This window comes from Mesoplodon bidens (assembly GCF_964165515.1).
Source record: "Mesoplodon bidens genome assembly, chromosome: 2".
Classification (NCBI taxonomy): Eukaryota; Metazoa; Chordata; class Mammalia; order Artiodactyla; family Ziphiidae; genus Mesoplodon; species Mesoplodon bidens.
Genome location: NC_138177.1, coordinates 83578833 through 83598890, shown reverse-complemented (window position 1 = coordinate 83598890; position 20058 = coordinate 83578833). Strand labels below are relative to the sequence as shown.

Here is a 20058-nt window from a genome sequence, read left to right as displayed (position 1 = left end):
ATCAACAGACTATAAATCAGAGGGTCCTGTGACCTCCTCCTTCAGTTAGATTAATTTGCTAGGGCAGATCACAGAACTCAAGAAAACATTTTACTTACCAGATCACTAGTTTATTATAAAAAGATATAACTCAGGAATGGCCAGGTGGAAGAGATGCACAGGGCAAGGTATGGAAGGATGGAAGGGACACAGAGCTTCCATGCCCTCTCTGAGCTGACCACCCTCCCAGCACCTGCACATGTTCACTAACCCAGAAGCTCTCCAAACCCCTTCCCTTTGAATTTTTATGGCGGCCTCATTAAGAAGGCATGATTTATTAACCCACTGGCTATAGGCAGTTGTTTCAACCTCCAGTCACTCTCCTCTACCCAGAGGCCTAGAGGGTAGGGCTGAAATCCCAGCCCTCTCTGTTCACATGGTTGGTTCCCCTGACAACCAGCCCCCATCTAAGGGGCTTTCCAAAAGTCACCTCATTAACATAAGCTCAGTGTGGTTGCAAGGGGCTTGTTATAAATAACAAAAGACACCCATTTTACCTTTATTGCTCTGAAGCTTTTCCAGGACCTGGGAAAAAATCTAAATATTATTTAAAAAGATATCCCTGTGGTTCTTACATAGGAAATTACGAGGATTTCAGGAGCTGTGTTCCAGGAACAATGGATAAAAACCAAATATATGTTGCTTATTGTAAATTACAATATCACACTATAATCATACAATCATACAATATTTTCCCTTTTTGTCTGCTTATTTCACTTAGCGTAAGGTCAAGTTTCATTCATGTTGTAGCTTTCCAGAATTTCATTCCTTTTTAAGGCTGTATAATATCCCATTAGATGTATATACCACATTTTGTTTATCCATTCGTCAGTGAATGGACATTTGGGTTCCTTATACCTTTTGGGTATCGTGACTAATGCTGCTATGAACCTTAGTGTATAAAATCTGTGAATCCCTGCTTTCAGTTCTTTTGTGTATATACTCTGAAGTGGAATCACTGGATCATAAAGTAATTGTATGTTCAATTTTTCAAGGAAAGTACTCAAGAGATTTTAAGCCCATTAATTTATTGGAGAAAAGGACCGTTCACTTTTTGCCTCATATATGTCGTGTAAAACGTTAGGTGTCAGAGAAATGGAAATTAATGGGATACGGCTCCTCCTGTCTAGAAACATAGGGACTTAGGATGAAAGACGTGACCAACAGATGTGTAAGTAATTAGCTGTTACATACTGTGCTCAGTGCTGGAATAAGATGTGTATAGACTATTGTGGGAGCACTTTATAATAATGGTTTCTGGGGTTCCTGAAGACAGAAACTCCTTGGGTGTTGTCCTGGATGGATGTTCTACTGAATTCCGGTTAATAGTGGTAATGCAGTGGAGAAGTTCCAATATTCAAGTTTTTGTTGAACATTTGGTTTTTTTAATAGCTAACTCCATCCATCCATCTTTTCTGTGACCTAAATGTCTGCCTTTTGTTTTTTTCTTTCTCTAGTGGTTTTTAATTGCCAACAGATCATACAAAGTGAGTGCAGCAAGCTCTTTTTTCTTCAGTGGTGTGTTTGTGGGAGTTATCTCATTTGGTCAGCTCTCAGATCGGTTCGGAAGGAAAAAAGTCTATCTCACAGGTAATCTCTTAGTGTTCATGGACTGAATAAGAGGAGTTATTTCCCTAAGGTTCCCAGGGACATAATAAGGGGACCATTTCCTTAAGGTTCTCAGGGAATTGCCATGTGGACCCAGAACTGATTTTTATTTCACTGGCAAGAGGCTGAGTTGATTCTGGCCAAGCATTTTAAAGTGACCAGCATACCCGAGGAAGGCCAGATATTTGCACTGTAAGCTTTTCATGGTGGTGAATTCTACAATCCCTGGATTCTAATTCATGCCATGTTTCTAAGGAGAACAAAGATTGAGGCAGTCTACTAGATCCATTTCCTTATGTCTTGTGTGCTGATTCATTTCAGATGAGCTCTATAGGTCTCAGCATAGTCCTCTTGACAAGCTGAGTATGAGCTAAGATTTTTCAGTTTCCAGCATTATTGTTAATAATTGAAAACTGCGCATGACAGAAATCAACTTGTAACAAAGAAAACCTCAGTTTTTCTTGATAGTCTTTAAGAGAAACTATTTAAAAAAAAATAACATAGCTCAGAAAATTTAAATTCACAAAGATTTATCTTTACAAACTAATGAATATAATACATTATGTTCATCAAATGCTGTTTGCCTCTGCATTACTGAATAGTGTTCTTCTCTTTCTAGGTTTTGCTCTTGACATCTTATTTGCTATCGCAAATGGGTTTTCCCCCTCGTATGAGTTCTTTGCAATAACTCGCTTCCTGGTGGGCGTCATGAATGGAGGGATGTCGCTGGTGGCCTTTGTCCTGCTGAACGAATGTGTGGGCACCGCCTACTGGGCACTCGCAGGTACTGCTTCAATCCATGCACACATGGAGATGGGGAGCTGCTCCAGACAACTTGATAGGAACCAGTTCAACCATCGAGTCTAAAAATGCACTCGGACTTGAGGTATTCTATCCAGCTATTAGATTTGCTTTCCTGAGTTTGTTCTATATGACCTTGAACGAGTCATTAGTCATTTTATTTGTATTCCTCTCTAGATAGTCTCCCATGGGGCCTGCCTCACAGATGGTGACCTTGCCCCTATCCTCACAGATTGCCTAAGGGCGTTCGTTAACTGCTTTTTACCGCTAAGGTGAAAAATAGTGCAGAGGAAATACTAGAAACTCCTTTCTCAGTGTCTTCGTATTGTATTGTATTAAATCCTTGTCTCATAGGCCTTTCTGATTTTTACTGGTCTCTTCAAGTTAGTAGTACTCTTGTATTTCTTTAATGATGTTTAAGTTCCAAAATAGAAGCCATATTCTGTATTATTTTTAACTATCCCATCATCTTCTTAAGAACTACACTATAGTAAAATAAATGATTTTAAAAGCTTCCCTGACTTAAAATAACGTCTTAGGAGAACAACTGCACTAAGACTCTACTTTGTGGACTGTAGGTTTGCAGTGAAACCTTTGTTTCGCTCTCCATTCATTTGACAATTACTGAGTGCTATTGATGTTCTTGTACTAATATGGGAACAAGTTGACTGTGGGACTGTAGAAACTTGCCTGCATGAGGATGTGGATGAGAGCGTGCCAGCTACCATTTGCTGAGCATCTGTTATGTGCCAGGTACCATGCTAGGCATCTGACTCATATCTGTAATATTCCAAGAGCCTACAAGCTAAGAATTTCTACCTTCATTTTACAGATGAGGACACTTCACCTCTGAAAGGAGGGGTGATATGCCCATTTTCACACAGCTAATGACTGACAGGGCTAGGATGACGCCAGGCTCCTGTTGTCCCACTATTCCCTGAGTACTCCCCTCTTAGATCTTCAGTGGGTCACCTTATACAAATACTGGTCTGCTTAGCCTATTTTTTTCTCACTTGGTGTTTTTGAAGTTGGTGAGGGCTAATGTATTGAGCTGGAAGACAAAGGTAAATAAAATAAATTTTGCTCTATTTGTATGTCGACCAACCTGCTGTCCAAGCTGAAGGACACAGAGGGTTGGACAAATTAGAATTAAGTTGGGAAGCAAGAGACACCTGCTCCATCCTAGCAGGACAGGCTTCCTGCCTATCTCTTACACGTGGTGCTTTTTTATGACTCACTTTATCTATAGCAGCTTTCAAAGCCTTTAGAGATGAGCTTCTTTTTTCCCTAGCCCAGCTCCTAAGTCAGGATCAGTGAGAAAATGTCCTCTGAGTCTTCAGTTTGCATTGAGACTTTTAAGGTCACTTTTTCAAGTAGTGGGTTCAGACTTGCTGGGACGTCCCGAGAAATGAGTAATGATGGTGATCATGACCACTCACATTGTGTAGGGAAGACACAAAGGCACCCTCTCCTGGGGTTTTGGTTTTCCTGAGTCTAAAATCTTGCTCAGGGACTTCCCTGGTGGTGCAGTGGTTAAGAATCTGCCTGCCAATGCAGGGGACACGGGTTCAATCCCTGGTCCGGGAAGATCCCACATGCCACAGAGCAACTAAGCCTGTGCGCCACAACTACTGAGCCTGTGCTCTAGGGCCTGTGAGCCACAACTACTGAAGCCCACACGCCTAGAGCCTGTGCTTTGCAACAAGAGAAGCCACTGCAATGAGAAGCCCGCTCAACCCAACGAAGAGCAGCCCCGCTTGCTGCAAGTAGAGAAAGCCCGCAGGCAGCAACAAAGGTGCAGTGCAGCCAAAAATAAATAAATAAATTTATTTTAAAAAAATAATAATTAAAAAATTTAAAAAATAAAATCCTGCTCATGTAGAGCATCATGAGTACATATTTTTCATGTACCCAGCACATTCCTCTATTAAAATATTCACATTTGACTCTAGTTGTTCCATGAAGAAGATGCTCTCTTACAAAACACATATACTGCCCCCACCCTACCCAATTCTCTAGGACTGTTCCTCTCCTGTTGCATATTTTGGGCAAAAAGAAAGACCTCCTGGTCTCTTGCTTCCTTGCCATTCGGCCTAAAGCCAGTGAAAAGATTGCTCTTAAAGCTCATTTACCTTCCATTGTTGTCCTTGAAGCTGAGTTAAGATGGGGCTATTAAAATTTCTATAGCAAAGGGAAAAGGGAGAATGGAAAAAAACCTGTAACAGTGGTATCAGATGTTTGCCAAACTCAATGTGAAATTCAGAAGGAGCTTGAGAGAGTTCCCTGAAGGCCAGTGCACTTGACCTGCACCAGGACAGAAGTAAGATTCTGATGCCCCGGAACTCTTTTGTGAGGAGCTTCCTTCATCCCTCTCCCATGAGCCGAGTCTTCCCCAGAATTTTGTCCTTCGCCTTTCTTTCTAAGCTGTTTTCTCTCCAGCACAATTTTATACACTCCTGTGGCTTCAGATACGCTCATGAACTGCAAGAAACTGAGAAAAAAACCTAAAAGGTTAGCAACAGGGGATTAGTTGGAAATAGCCTAATTGTTTAGCGGTTAAAGAAGATTTTTGAAAAATTGTGCTTGATTACAAAATATTTGCAGTATGTATAAAATACTATGTAAAGTACATATAAAAAATATAAGTACAAACTGAAAACATCCAGTTTTGACCAATTTGCAGTGTATTGCTTAACAAGAATGAGGATAATTGATTGAAAATTATTGAGAGTAGAAAAAATAAAATACTAAAGCTATGAAAAATGTCATATTAATATATTTATTATTTATTTTTCTTATATAACTATCTTATAACAAAAGGAATTGATGTTCATTGTAAAAAAAATCAAGAGCATATGGAAATGAAATATAAATAATACATATAGTCCTACCCATGTGAACACCACCACTGTAAACATATTGCTGTGTATCCTAGAGCTTCTCCTTTGCATATCTGTTCTACAACATTTATTAAATAGACCCTGCCATGTACCAGACACTGCCTTTATAGACACTTGTGATAAAAGGGTGAACATGGTAGGCCAGGGTGGGGGAAGGTCCTTGCTCTTATGGAGCTTATGTTTTAATCAGGAGAGACATAACCAATATGAGGTAATTTCAGAAAATTTTAAGTGCAGTGAAGAAATTAAACAGGGTAATAGACTAGGCAGTAAGTGCAGGGGACAGATAGTTAGAGAAAACGGAGATGTAGGTATTTGATCAAAGATGTGTGAATGATGAGGGAGACCTAGGCATGTGAGATTCTGAGAGAACATTCCAGTCAGATGGAATGGCAAGGACCAAGGCCCTGAGGTAGGAATGAGCTTCTCTGAGGACCTGAAAAGATGCAGTGTGGAGAGGCAGGGGGAGGTTGGGATGAGATCAGGTTGGAGGGGCAGAATGATACAGGGCCCATGATAGGCCAAGTGAGGAATTTTGGGGTTTTTTTTCACTCACAGTGCAGTGAGTGAATTAAAGAGAGGAACAATGGGATCTTGTGTACAGAAAGATTACTCTGGTAGGCGTGTGAAGAATGGATTATAGAGGAGCAAGAGTAAAAATTAAGGGGTCATTCAGGAGGCTGGTGTGGTTGGCCCCATGCAACCCAGAGGCAGCTTAGACCAGGTGGGAGTAGTGGAGGAGGAGGAAAGAGGGTGCGTTTGAGCTGGATTTGGTGGGAAGGTGACCTGTTAAAGAACCAGCAGAAAAGACAAGACCAAGAGGAATCAAGGGGACTTCATGGCTTGTGCTTGAAAACTGGAGGGATCACTGGAGACATTTACAAAAACGAAGTCATCACTGTACACTATTTTCTAACCTGCTGAAATTTGGCTTTTACTAGTGCGAACTGAGTGAGAATAGCAGACGTGAAATTAATTTAAAATAAGCAGAAAAGAAATCTGAAAGATAGGCATAAATACCCAAACGCCCATAAACAGTTACACAGCCACCTATGGTTCTCCAGAATTACAATGTGCAAAAGTGGTGATTTGAAGTATTCTTTTTTTTTCTAATTAAATTTTTTAACGAAATGACCTAGAGCCTTACCACACCTGTATCCTCACCTTATCCCTGTTGTCATTTCGGGACATACACGTGCAGCTTCTTGCTGGATATTAGATACAAATGTCTGTTGGCCCTCAAATTAAACATATTGCTTTCTTTTACCTAAAATCTCCATCCTCTTCTGAGACCTCTCTCTACAGTAATGTCATCATTTTATTTAAAGCCATTAAACTAGACCCTTTGAATCATTTCCTCCTATCCATTATATCCAGTTGATACCAAGTCTTTCTGAGACAGAGTTTCAACCGTGATGAGCTTAGGTATAAAGGGAAATCATTTGGTTAACACAACCAAACCACAGAAGAGCCAGGCCCTTGCAATACCTGGAACCCAGAAGTCAGATGCATCTCATTTCTGTTTCCCATCATCTCTGAGAAGCTTACTCTGCTCAGTCAGGGATGGGGCCCAGCAGCTCTCAGGTTTCACCACCACGTCCAGTATTTAAAATCCTTGGTAGGAGCTCTGATGGTCCCAGCAAGAGGCCCATGACTGGCAGCCCTGACTTGAACCACAGGGGTAAAGTATGGGGAGATCATCTCTTTGAAAAAGGGAAAGCGTTCTTGGAATTAGTAAGGAGTGCTAGGTAGACAGTATTTTATAATTATTGATAGAGGAGGCTAGGTAGAGGAGGCTTCCAGATGGCTTTTTGGGGGAGGTTAATAGACATAAGGGGCTATACCCATTTTAACAGTAGGACGATATAACGTCCTCACATTTGTACTGCATGCATTGTTTCATTTGAAACCAATAACTACCCTTTGGAGTAGATATTATTATTTCTCTTTCCTTGATAAGGAAACTGAGGCTCAGAGACATTTAGTGATTTGCCTAAAGTCACCCAGCAGCATGTGGCAGAACTGGGGTCTGAACTTGGTCCCTCTGAAGTGGTCCCATCCTGTGGTCTCTCGTCTTTTTGCCTTCATTGTTGTCAGTGGACACTGAGTACTCAGGACTGTTCTGTGCAATGACGGAAAGCCTTGTTCTTGGAAACCAGGTGCTATTCAGTGCACTGTAATGAACCTGTAATAGCTATTGATTATCTCAAGTTTCCAGGGAAATCACAGGGATTGGAAGTCCGCATCCCCTTACTTAGCGGACCACACGCTCTGACTGGTTTTCTGAGCACACTGAACTTGCTGTCACAGCAGCTGTCCCTTCTGCGTCCCCCTTTCCTCACTAGGGCAGACAGCATACAAGGCATTGTTTTTGTTATAGGTTAATAATCTATGGGCAAGAATAAAAGAAACATTTGTCTTATAGGATTGTTGTACAAAATTCTTGTAACAAGTCCTACGGCTGTGGGATGCCCACAGGAGCCCGCCTTTCCCCAGAAGGGTGCTGATGGGGAGGGGAACGGTACAGAGTACTGGCTCTCCAGTCAGACAGACCAGGGGACAACGCCTCCTATCTGGGCCACACACAGCCCTGTGCCTTTAGGCAATGGCACCTAACTTGTCTGAGCTATATGGCTGTATATAGCTAATAATGTTACCTGCATTATAGGACAACGTATGGATAAGGCTTCATACTCGATAAATAGTAGCTATGATATAAGTAAATAGTGATAGATTTAACTACTACTAATAGTAGCAGGTACAGAAAGTATGTCAGAGGTATAGAATTTGCAAGTATATTGGGCAAGGCAGTGGGTTTGTACCCATTCAGCATTTATTTCAAAAACCATAGGATCCTTAACAACCCCATAGTTGATGTTTTTTCTGTCAGTGTGCTGACAAAAATTCATGCTTCATAGAACTTATATTCTACTTGGGATAGACAGACAAGAAACAAATATAACTGATGGTGATATATATGATGGTGATAAATTAAGTGGAGAAGGACAATAGGGAGAATTGGGGAGTAGGTTGTGATTTAAGATAAGGATTTCAGGGACAGCCCCTGTGATAAAGATGCAGTCCCAGCACTGTCATAGTCTCATGACCTAAAAACCTTCCCACCATGTAGCAAACAATATTTCCAAGCCTCAGCCACAAGTTCAGGTGGATGTCAGTGCAACATCAATGCGGAAAGCACTTGGGCAGGCCCTTAAAATTCATCTTGACCACGTGTGGTTTGTATATTTCATCTGTCCTTCCTTCTTTTCCACTAATTTCCTGGCCTCTCTTCTAGTTTTATCATCTGATCATCCACATTTGTGTAGGTTTTTCTTTCTGCTGACATCTCACAAGGAAGGGATTGACTCCGTGACCTGGGTTGGAAATGGGGCTTCAGACGGTCCTTTCCCCAGTAACAGGTCTTTTTTCCTGAATTAGGGTCGATCGGTGGCCTCTTCTTCGCAGTCGGCATCGCCCAATATGCCCTGTTGGGATACTTCATCCGCTCCTGGAGAACCCTAGCCATTCTGGTTAACCTGCAGGGAACAGTGGTCTTTCTCTTATCTTTGTAAGTAGTTTTTCCTCTCAGACTTTTAATTTAATAAGCAGAAGGAATGTCTTAAGAGGATGCGGGTCAATGAGCGGCGTTATTCCCTTTCAGGAGTTTGCCTGAACTGACTTTGGTGAAGAACTAAATTCCGCAAGCGCTCCAATGCTTGGCAGCTCCTGGGAAGAGAGATGCTTAATTAATTCAGAATGCAGGTACCCCTTGTTTAAAGTAACCTCTCAGTAGAGTGCATTTTAACCTTCATATTGCCAGTGGAGGGTACCAATTTCTTTTTTAACCTAATGCTTCAAGCTTAAAGATCTTCAGGCTTGGTCAGATCACGTGCTAGGGGTGCGACTGAGGTATGATATTATAGAGCAATCTGTGCATATTGAATATATAGTGACACCTCTTCATCCCACGGATGAGTATAATTTCAGGGCCTCTACATGTGGACATGGGAAGATACTCAGATATGGGAGAAATCCTTAGAGTGCATGGACTCAAAGCAGTAAAAGGGTGATGCCCTGGTCAGGGCAGGGTTCTACAAAAAACTCATCCAGGGTATCACACCATGGTCCTCTAAAGGCTGTAAGATGAGCCACCAACTTAGGCCTACTTCACCAGAAGTTTTGTTGTGCTTCTGAAAGGTTTTCTCCCCTCAGGTATCAGACCTCTAATTTTAATCATTAAAATCTTTTAGATAAATACAGTTTTCAGCCAATGGTACCAGCTTTCTTCTGTGAAGTGAGAGATACCCGTAATAGAATTTTCACTCAGTTAGCGATTTGGTATAGTAATTCTTTATTCAAGTTCTACTAACTGAGAATTGGTGGGAATTGACCTGAAATCTGTTTTCATTCTCTCTTTGAAAGTGAGAGGGTTGTTAAGTACAAAAATGAATATAGTAGAAATAGTTAACATATATTTAGAAAGGCAAAATTTATGAAATGCATTTAGTTATGTGAAATAGTGTGACATAATTTTACTAGAAAGGAAAACTAACCATATTTTATTAGTTTGTGTATTGTAAATTTTTGGAATAAATGGGTTCCTAGTATAATTCCTTGAATTAATAAGCATTCATGTAAATATCAGTAGATCAACAAATTTTCTTTTTAAATATTTAATAAGCCACATACTTCTTAATCAGGCTGGCTTTCATCTCTCCTTCAATAGCAGAGTGACTTCACTGGATGAGCCGAGCCATCCTGCTTTTCATTTTCAGAATGTGTAGTCTGTTTGTTACTGCTTAGTGCTAGGTGGGGACATTGACTCACTGGGAAATTAATTCAGGTCATGAAAAATAGAAAGCAGAGAAAAGAGCATGTAAAATCACAATATATGTGTGTTCCATCAGGCCTAGAAAGTAAGGCTTGCTGCAGTCGGCCTCCAGTTTCCCTCCCATCCCATCTCACACACACTGCTCCAGGCACACCAAGCTGCTCTCTGTTCCAGTTTACAGCTTAGGCTTGGCTGCCTCCGTGTCTCCTACTCAGTGCTATTGCTGGCTCTTTCAACGCCCTTCTCCCCATCCCCCTTCTTTATTAGTTAATAGCGTTCCCAGTTTGCTTAAATGCCACTCCCTCCACACTTTTCCAGGTCAGACCTCCAGTCATTCTCTTTCTTCTCTTAATTCTGCAGCACTAAACTGGCACCCTTCAAGTGGCCCCTTATTTCTGCCTCACCCAGAGCCTGTCCTCTTTATAAAGCAGGAGCTCTCTGATAGCACAGGCTCTTTGCTCAGCTGCATTTCCCCCAGCTCCAGAGCTCTGGGCCTTCCTCCACACGGTAGACACCTCGTATCCATTGGGCAGATGCTGGCACAAAAAACCTTTGGAATTAGCCTGCGTTAGCCATCAGCAACATCAGAAAAAGTCATGTTATTTTAGAGACATACCTTGTTTGTTTTACTAGAGACATTATTACTTAGCTTAAAAATTCCTTATTTTCACAGTACTTGAATTTGGATAGTTTTACTTTAGAAACCAGTGCCCCCTTAATTTACAAAGGTTTTCCACCTTTAAAGAAATTCACAGGACATTTTTGAGCAGAGGCCTCTTTGTTAAATTAGCACTGTAGCTTCTAAAGGTGAGCACAGCACTGTGTAGCAGGCAGCATGTTCAAGGGCCTGCTTTTTCTTTTAAAAACATGTCTTACTGTTTTGCACGTGCAATCAGCGTGTGTTAGAACTCATATTCCCAAATCTGTCCACTGGCAACTAGGTGAGGCTTCGTTACTGAGAAGCTTATAGGCTTCTCAAAATGTGGAGAAATATCAGGTCCTAAGTTTACATAATCCAGATAAACCCTTTTCCAAGTAGAAATTGTTTTGTTAACTCAAGAGTCAAATTTCCAAAGCCTGAATATCTCTCAAATATCATTGTTAAACATGATTTATATAGTTTTAAAAGTAATTTTTATTGCTATAAACAATTCTGAAAGCACAGAGAAGTTTAATAGGAAGGGGAAAAATGACTTAAATTATCCAAAGATAATAATGACTTCCTATATTTTGACTCTTTCCTTGTTGGTGCTTTTTCACTCCTCTTAGGGCTCCTCAGCTTTCAGTTTTACTATCATAGACTTTCTAGCATTTCACTTATATTTCTATCCCAAGTATACTCTTTATATTCACCCCACTAGTCTTATATTCTTTTTATTTGTATTTAGACTTGATCAGGTAGTTTTACATAGGTACCTCATATATGGGCTGGTGGACAGGGCCAGTGGATCCAGTGATGATCGGCAGACGTAACTTCCAACAAAACAATATTTTACTTGATTATTTACTTGTGTATTAGTAACAATCATCAGATAGCAGTGAAAAAGTAAATAAAAGAATTTTTTAGGATGTTGTAGAGGCCTTTGTTCCTGCTTTTGTTGACAACCAAATGTTGTACATGAATAATCTCTCCCCAGTAGCAGAACTCCTGGGAAAATGCCTGCTTTTTTGTTTCCGTGTCTTTGCTCTCAGCACCTATTACATTGCTCTGTACAAAATGAAAGTGTTCAGTAAATGGTTATTGATGACCTGGCTGTCCATGAAGTTCCAGATCCTGTGGTGTTTGTTGCCAATTCACCTATCCTTACTGAAAGGCATGGGGAGTTCTGAAAGACACCTTAAATAGCCTTTTTTAGTATTATTCATGCAAGTTTCATTTTAGGAAAATAATATCAGATTAGATCAAAAGGTACTTGATGTTGTGTTTTGTAAACAAGGCTTCCATGTTCCTGCCACCCTTTGGTTTTTGAAAAGTCCTCTAAAAGCATGCAGAACTGTGAAGAGGAGAAAAGATACGTAATATCTAAGTCTTGAAACTGTTGAAAGATATCTGTGGCAATAGAAATGTTCAATACTTTGTAGCTATAGTAAGAAGAGACTGTTGTTTTGGAACTGGAGAAGTTAACCAGAAAATAAACTTTTATTCTTGAAGGTCTTGGGGGATCATGAAATATCCTCAGGACATATTAAAGTGAATGTGTTAGCTGATTGGAGTATTTTAAAGCTTTAAAGCTCAAAAGTAGCTAAGATGTGATAAACCCTTTTTCATTTTTATGTGTAGTCTTAAAATAATCTCTACCTTTTTAATAACATATCACTGTGTTGAAAACACTTAAAAATTCTTTTCTGATGGATAATAGAGATTTTAATCTTCTTTGTGAGGCTTTTTCAGAACTTTAAAAACCCACTCTACAGTATTATACTAGCAACACTTGGCTATGATTTAGAGCCATATCTCGAACACGTGCTTTCTGAAGAATTACTCAGTACTGTAAACTTAACTTGCCATTCATATGTTAACATTTACTTAAAAGTAAACGCATACTGTTTACTTTTTTACTGCAATTTTGGGAGTGTGTTTTTGGTTTCCATTCGTAAAGGAGGCCGTCATTTAATGATGGCAGCTGTTGACTGCAGCCCTCTCTCTCTTCCACATGTCATTGGGAGAGTCAAGCTTTAGACCTAACGTGGAATCCGGTTGTGGTTTGGGGACCACGTACGGCGTGGGTGATTTGTCTCCTTCTGGTGCACGTGTACCTATACGAATATACAGCCTTTGATGACATCTCTTTCAGATTCATTCCTGAATCACCTCGTTGGTTATACTCCCAGGGTCGACTGCGTGAGGCTGAAGCTGCACTGCACCTCATCGCCAAGAGGAACCGCCAGCTCAAGTGTACCTTCTCGCTAACACACCCGGCCAACAGGAGCTGCAAGGAGACGGGAAGTGTCCTGGACCTGTTCCGCTACCGAGTCCTCTTGGGGCATACTCTGACCCTGATGTTCATCTGGTAATTCTCTCTAAGGGCTCTTCTGTTGACCTGCAGCTCAGGTTATTGATAATCAGTTACTTCTTCAGGGTTACAGAAAATTTCACTCTTTTCTTCATCCTGAAGTTGTTTTCAGAGAAACAAACCTTCCCCCGATCCCCCAGCTTTGGTGTTGTGCTCACCTGTGCTTTCTCAGCATCCTCCCCTTCAAGGAGGAAATGATGGTGCCTGGCAGCAGGTTTACTGAACTTGTAGAAGTAGGTGTCAGAAGCACATCTTTGCTTATGAGGTATTTAATGTAAATTTTTAAGTGTCCCTTCCCCACTCCAAAAAAAGGAAAGCAAGGAAGCACACCAGAGACAGAGGACTTGGAGGCACCTCCCCTTGGTTTTGGCCTCAGGCACTTAGATAGTACATTCTAATTGCAACGCCCTATACTGCATTTTGTGCTGCATCCCACTCACTCACTCAACAGGTGGGCTGAACGTTATGCTTGGTGGGAATGAGATCCTTGGAGTGTGAGGTTACAGACTCAAAGCCACATGTGCAAGTCAGTGAATGAACGGATTACTACTCTCTGAACCTGATTTTCTAGTTTGGCTGATTCTGACCTGCCCTCAAAATGTTCTCAGCATTAATGTAAATTGCATTGAATGGTTCAAGATTGCGCCATTTAAAGAATTAAATTGTGGAAAGGGGAGAAATGGATGGTTCATACATAGAATTCGCGGAGTACCGTAGGTTTTAATATTATTCATTCTGTTAAAGTGCCATAAATGTAACTTGGTCCAGGATTGGACACGAACATCATATTTACTGGCCTAGAGGACTGTTATGCTATGGTTTGCCTGTATTTGGCAAGAAGCCTGCATAGAAACCTACATTTTTCACTTGGGAAAAGAGGAGAGTCATTTTATATGAAATTAATCTTATATATAAAGCTAAAAAGAACAGTATATTGAGAATAAGAAACTGCCAAGATAGTTTTCTGTATCTTGATTCTCTTTTCCCACCCAACCAAACCCTGGCTACCACCTGTATGATTAGGGGCCAGGTCACATCAGCTGCCACCGTCCCCACTGAGCCAGCCTAGTGCTGGAATATCACAGATGCATAAGAAATGTTGAATGAAGGACACAAGTTTGGAGGCATGGAGATTAAGGGAGCCTTTATTTATTTATTTATTTATTTAAAATTTTTATTGGAGTATAGTTGATCTACAATGTTGTGTTAGTTTCAGGTGTACAGCAAAGTGAATCAGTCATACGTATACATATATCCACTCTTTTTAAGATTTTTTTCCCATATAGGCCATTACAGAGTATTGAGTAGAGTTCCCTGTGCTATACAGTTAGGTCCTTATTAGTTATCTGTTTTATATATAGTAATGTGTATGTGTCAATCACAATCTCCAGTTTACCCCTCTTCCCGCCTTGCGCCCAGTAACCATAAGTTTATTTTCTGTATTTGTAACTCTTTTTCTGTTTTATAGATAAGTTCATTTGTACCCTTTTTTTTCAATTCCACATATAAGCGACATCATATGATATTTATCTTTCTCTGTCTGACTCACTTCACTCAGTATGACAATCTCTAGGTCCATCCATGTTGCTGCAAATGGCATTATTTCATACTTTTTTAAAGCCAAACCTGACAGTACAGCGTAGGAGTTACTAATTTGAGGTTCCACCAATTGTACAGGAAATCCTTACAAAGTATGTTCAGGTACTTAAGGCTCCATAAAACTGCATTTGTATGTCAAGTAGACAGTCAGTCAAACCCTCTGCCTTGAAGGAAGTATCTACTTTCTTAGGGATTATTTACTTCTTGTTTTTAAGTTTTTGTTTTTTCCAGGAATAATAATTTTTAGGTTCTGGCCTTCAGGGGATAAAAAACACAGAAAAACAAACAAACTAGACTTAGAGCTAGGGAGAATGTTCATGTTTATTTTATGTCTTACACGGCCAAAGGAGCTGTTCTCAAATAAACTTCTTCCCCCGGGCTCAGAATGTTAAAATACACGATAACAGAGACAGTGTCATTCCACATACTGCTGTTCTTTTTGAAGATGCTATAAAATTCTAAAATCTTCTTTGTTGATCTGTCATTGAAGAAAACCTTAACTGGGGAGTAAAATTATACCTCTGTGCTTAACATCTGTTCCTTTGGTTATTTCCCACAGTAGTGCCTTTTTAAATAGTTCTTTAATGCCCTAAATATACTGTTAAATATTACGCAAGCATTTTAAATTTTGTTTGGGGCCCATAAACAGGATTGAAATGATTTGAATAGCTATAATTATGCATCCCAACGACCAACTCTACCAGCAAGGAAATCTGCAAACAGAGTCTGAGACCATAGGCCTTCCTTGCCCATGTTCTCCCCATTTTCTCTCACCACCAGCTGGTAACTAAATTCCTTTAGTGTCTTGAACTGGCTTTGTTTATTTGTGCTCTGCTTGCTACCTTCACAACTTAGTTTAAATATGTATGTGTGTTTCCATTGCTGGAATACTTCACTGGGATTTCTATTTTAAATGCAGAATAGATACACACTAACACATACAACACATTAGGAATAGCGTTATATAAGGGGGGGGTCTCTACTGCAGATGGAAAGGATTTTTTAAGTACTTCAGGAAAATATTTTAAGTTGTCTAGCCAGCTGCTTACAGGCAAAGTGCTCGGGGACAGGGAAAACAGAAAATTCAGTGTCACCTTGCATCCTTACCCGATGTCCCAGCTATGACTCTGCTCATCATCCTCAGTATATGAATGACAGCTCCACCCAGGAAGAAGTAATGGGAAGTAGCTGCTGCCTGGGCTGATTTGCCAGAGAGGGATGAGTCACTAAGCAGGCCAGCTCCAGGGGTCTGTCGTCCCTCCCCATCCCTCTCCTTGGTTCCTGTGGCCCATTCTTAATAGCCCAGGGCATTTGGCCCATCTTGCTGTTTTGGCAGAGACGGAAAGAAAGCTTTCCCTTTCCTGTTGGTCTCATCATAGCTGCAGCTCACTGGACTTTTTCTAAGGAAAAGAGAAGCAAATGGGAATTTCCTCATAATAAACACTTGTCAAAATGAATTGTAAAAACATAAAAACTAATGAACTTCCGAAGCCCAGGTCTTTTACTATTTGTATAGAAATTTATGGTTTACAAAGGGGGAAAAGGAGGGGGTGTGGGATGAATTGGGAGATTGGGATTGACATATATACACTATTGATCTATGTATAAAATAGATAATTGATGAGAACCTACTGTATAGCACAGGGAACTCTACTCAATGCTCTGTGGTGACCTAAATGGGAAGGAAATCCAAATAAGAGGGGATATATGTATACGTATAGTTGATTCCCTTTGCTGTACAGCAGAAGCTAACACAACGTTGTAAAGCAACTATACTGCATTAAAAATTAATTTAAAAAATTTATGGTTTACAAAATGTATTCGTATATTAACAAAGCCTAGTCAGGGTTTATTTTCGTTCTATTCTAGTTTGTTTTATTTTTAATACTTCAATTTCCTAGGCACAAAAGGTTTTGCTTTCTGTGGTTTCAGTTACCCAAGGTCAGTTGCAGTCTGAAAATATTAAATGGAGAATTCCAGAAAGAAACAACTCATAAGTATTAAATTGCATGCCATTCTGAGTAGCGTGATGAAATCTCACACCGTCCCGCTCCATCCCACGTGGGACCTGAATCATCCCTTTGTCCAGCATATCCTGCCCGTTAGCCACTTAGTCACTGCCTTTCTTATCAGATCGACTCTCCGGTATCGCAGTGCTTGTGTTCAAGTCACCCTCATTTTACTTAATAGTGGCCCCAAAGCACGAGAGTAGTCATGGCAGCAATTTGGATGTCCTCTTACTGGGCCTAATTTATAAATTAAACCTTATCATAGGTGTATGGCTAGGAAAAAGCATAATATATATAGGGTTCGGTACTATCTGAGGTTTCAGGCGTCCACTGGGAGTCTTGGAACGTATCCCCAGCGGATAAGCAGGGGCTACTATAGTCCCTTCACTCTGGAAGAAGTTCCTTTTATTCTCCAACCTGGAGTTTCAGGATGGCCTTTGCTCCAGCGTAGCTCCTGGGCTGCGGGACGTGGGCTCTGTGCCTGGCACAATGCCTGCCTCCTAGGAGGCGCCCCCTCAGTGTTTCGGCGGTGGCGTGCAGAAATAGATGCAGTGCTTTGATCATCCTAGAGGAGCCTGCCTCTACCGTGGCCCTTGTCTTCTCTTTCCTGTTCTGGGCGTCTATAGCGTATGCACTTGCTGAATGCCAGGAGGGGTTGAGAACCTGGTCAGGGGTTAGAGTCCCTGTCACCCTGGCCTGCAGGCCACCCGCTGGTGACCCAGGCACTTATCAGCATCTGTTCTCAACACCATCCTCTGTTGGCTTTCTCTCTGGGAGTTATTTATTCTAGAGTCATTTCGATAATATCACAATTGCCTAGGGCAAGTGTTCTATAAGTTGTTGAATTAAATACAGTAAGAATAGAGTCACTGTCTTCATTTAAATGCAGAAAAGTGTGATGAAGGCACAAGCGATGTCTCCTCTGTCAGGAGCTGGCCACACATTCGCTTTATAGAGCATCTGCATGTAGCTCAAATCACTTCCAAGGCCCCTTTACTTTTTATTTTGTCCTAGTATAGAAATTATATTAGGATAGAAAGCTTAGTGGGAGAGTCCGGCTTACTGCTTGAGCCAGATGGCATTATTGAACCAAGATTTGAATCTTCTCTGGTAAATTCTTACTGGCTTTTTCATTGTCTTTCTTGTCTTTCTCCCCCAATTGCAGGTTTGTGTGCAGCTTGGTGTATTATGGCCTAACTCTCAGTGCAGGTGATCTAGGTGGAAGTATTTATGCCAACTTGGCCCTGTCTGGCCTCATAGAGATTCCATCTTACCCTATCTGCATCTACTTGATTAATCAAAAATGGTGAGTATGGGTGGATATGAAGTGCACCACGTAGAGGACACACACACACTAACATACATAAATATCCAAGTATTATTGTCTTTGTCCATATGCAGAATCTGCTAAGTACTCCATGGTGATTAGAATTCTTTTCAGACCAAACACAGTGAGAATTCATTTTTTAGTGTGTTATTTCTTGGGCTTCAAGTTTATGAGTTATTATGTCGGTTTTTTTTACTGAAGTATAGTTGATTCACCATGTTGTGTTAGTTTCTGGTATACAGCAAAATGATTCAGTTATACATATACCTATTCTTTTTCATAATTTCTTCCATTATAGTTTATTACAAGATACTGAATATAGTTCCCTGTGCTGTACAGTAGGACCTTGTTATTTATCTATTTTATCTACAGTAGTTTGTATCTGCTAATCCCAAACTCCTAATTTATCCCTCCCTGCCCTTCCCCTTTGGTAACCATAAGTTTGTTTTCTATGTCTGTGAGTCTGTTTCTGTTTTGTAGATAAGTTCATTTGTGTCATATTTTAGATTCCATGTATAAGTGATACGATATTTGTATTTCTCTGTCTGACTCTCAGTGTGATAGTCCATTCATGTTGCTGCAAATGGCATTGTTTCTTTCTTTTTTATGACTGAGTAATATTCCATCATATATATATATATATATATATATATATATATATATATATATATATATATATACATACATATATATACCACATCTTCTTTATCCATTCATCTGTTGATGGGCATCTAGGTTGCTTCCATGTCTTGGCTATTGTAAATAGTGCTGCTATGAACATTGAGGTGTGTGTATCTTTTCGAATTAGAGTTTTCTCCAGATATATGCCCAGGAGTCGGATTACTGGGTCATATTGTAGCTCTATTTTTAGTTTTTTTAAGGAACCTCCATACTGTTTTCCATAGTGGTCCACCAACAGCGTAGGAGGGTTCCCTTTTCCTCACACCCTCTCCAGCATATATTGTTTGTAGACTTTTTGATGATGGCCATTCTAACCAGTATGAGGTGATGCCTCAATGTAGTTTTGATTTGCATTTCTCTAATAATTAGTGATGTTGAGCATCTTTTCACGTGCTTATTGGCCATCTGTACGTCTTCTTTGGAGAAATGTCTATTTAGGTCTTCATAGGTTTTTAACCCAATATTAAGACATTACCACCCAGCTGTTTTTGAGCAGTCTGTGTGTGATTTGTTCATCCCAACATGTGGGAATATTGACTCGACGGAGGTAGAGCTCCGTGACCCAGTCACTATCATTTAGAAGCTCTTACACAAGACAAAGAGTTGGAGGAACGAAAAAAGACTTTTCTTTCCTCTTAAGCTCCCCTGGACTTTGCTGAGAGGAAGAAGAGATCCTGCTTTTGCTGTTCATTGTCAGTGGGCACAGTTTTGAAATATTTTTTAAAAGTTCTTTTATAGAGCACCCTTTCCTCAGCTTCCTCAGATTCCTTCTGTTATTGAACCCCTGACCAGGGCAACTGAAAATTGTGAGCTAGGAATCAGTTGGATTTTGCCATTTCTCATTCTCCAGAAATCATCATTTTTACCAAAAACAACATTCCTTTAGCATTGCACTGGGTGCTGTCGTCATGGATATTGTGGTCAGCGCATTTTAAAGGGCAGTTTTGGATTCTGTTCAGTTGAAGGGCTTTTCTCTAGGGGGTGGTCCCAGTTGCCTCTGCTGACCCCTCTGTTAGTGACTGAGTGTGCTCTCATCATGGTCCAAGGGCTGAGCCAGGCAGAGTATTCAGAAATCTGTTCCCACCATCCCCAGTGTGCTTCCTGTTACAGCTTCCTGTAACCCCCTCTGGTGACCATGGACAGTGTTACAAGGACACAGTCGATGGGGGTGTGTGTCCTACGTGTCTTTGCATCCCTAGTGCCTGCCTAGAATGATGGCTATCACTTGAAAGGCATTCAGTACTGACTG

General features: G+C 40.5%; 1 protein-coding gene across 4 annotated transcripts in view; it reads left to right on the top strand.

The window, feature by feature from the left end:
- The window catches only part of SLC22A15 (solute carrier family 22 member 15), a 79359-nt gene that overhangs the window by 37308 nt on the left and 21993 nt on the right, over window positions 1-20058 (top strand). For all 4 annotated transcript variants that reach the window (XM_081225175.1, XM_081225177.1, XM_081225178.1 and 1 more), the window contains exons 3-7: window positions 1497-1629; window positions 2267-2431; window positions 8787-8916; window positions 12975-13190; window positions 17967-18107. In XM_081225175.1, the coding sequence (XP_081081301.1) occupies window positions 1497-1629; window positions 2267-2431; window positions 8787-8916; window positions 12975-13190; window positions 17967-18107 (785 nt within the window). The remainder of the gene's footprint in view (window positions 1-1496; window positions 1630-2266; window positions 2432-8786; window positions 8917-12974; window positions 13191-17966; window positions 18108-20058) is intronic.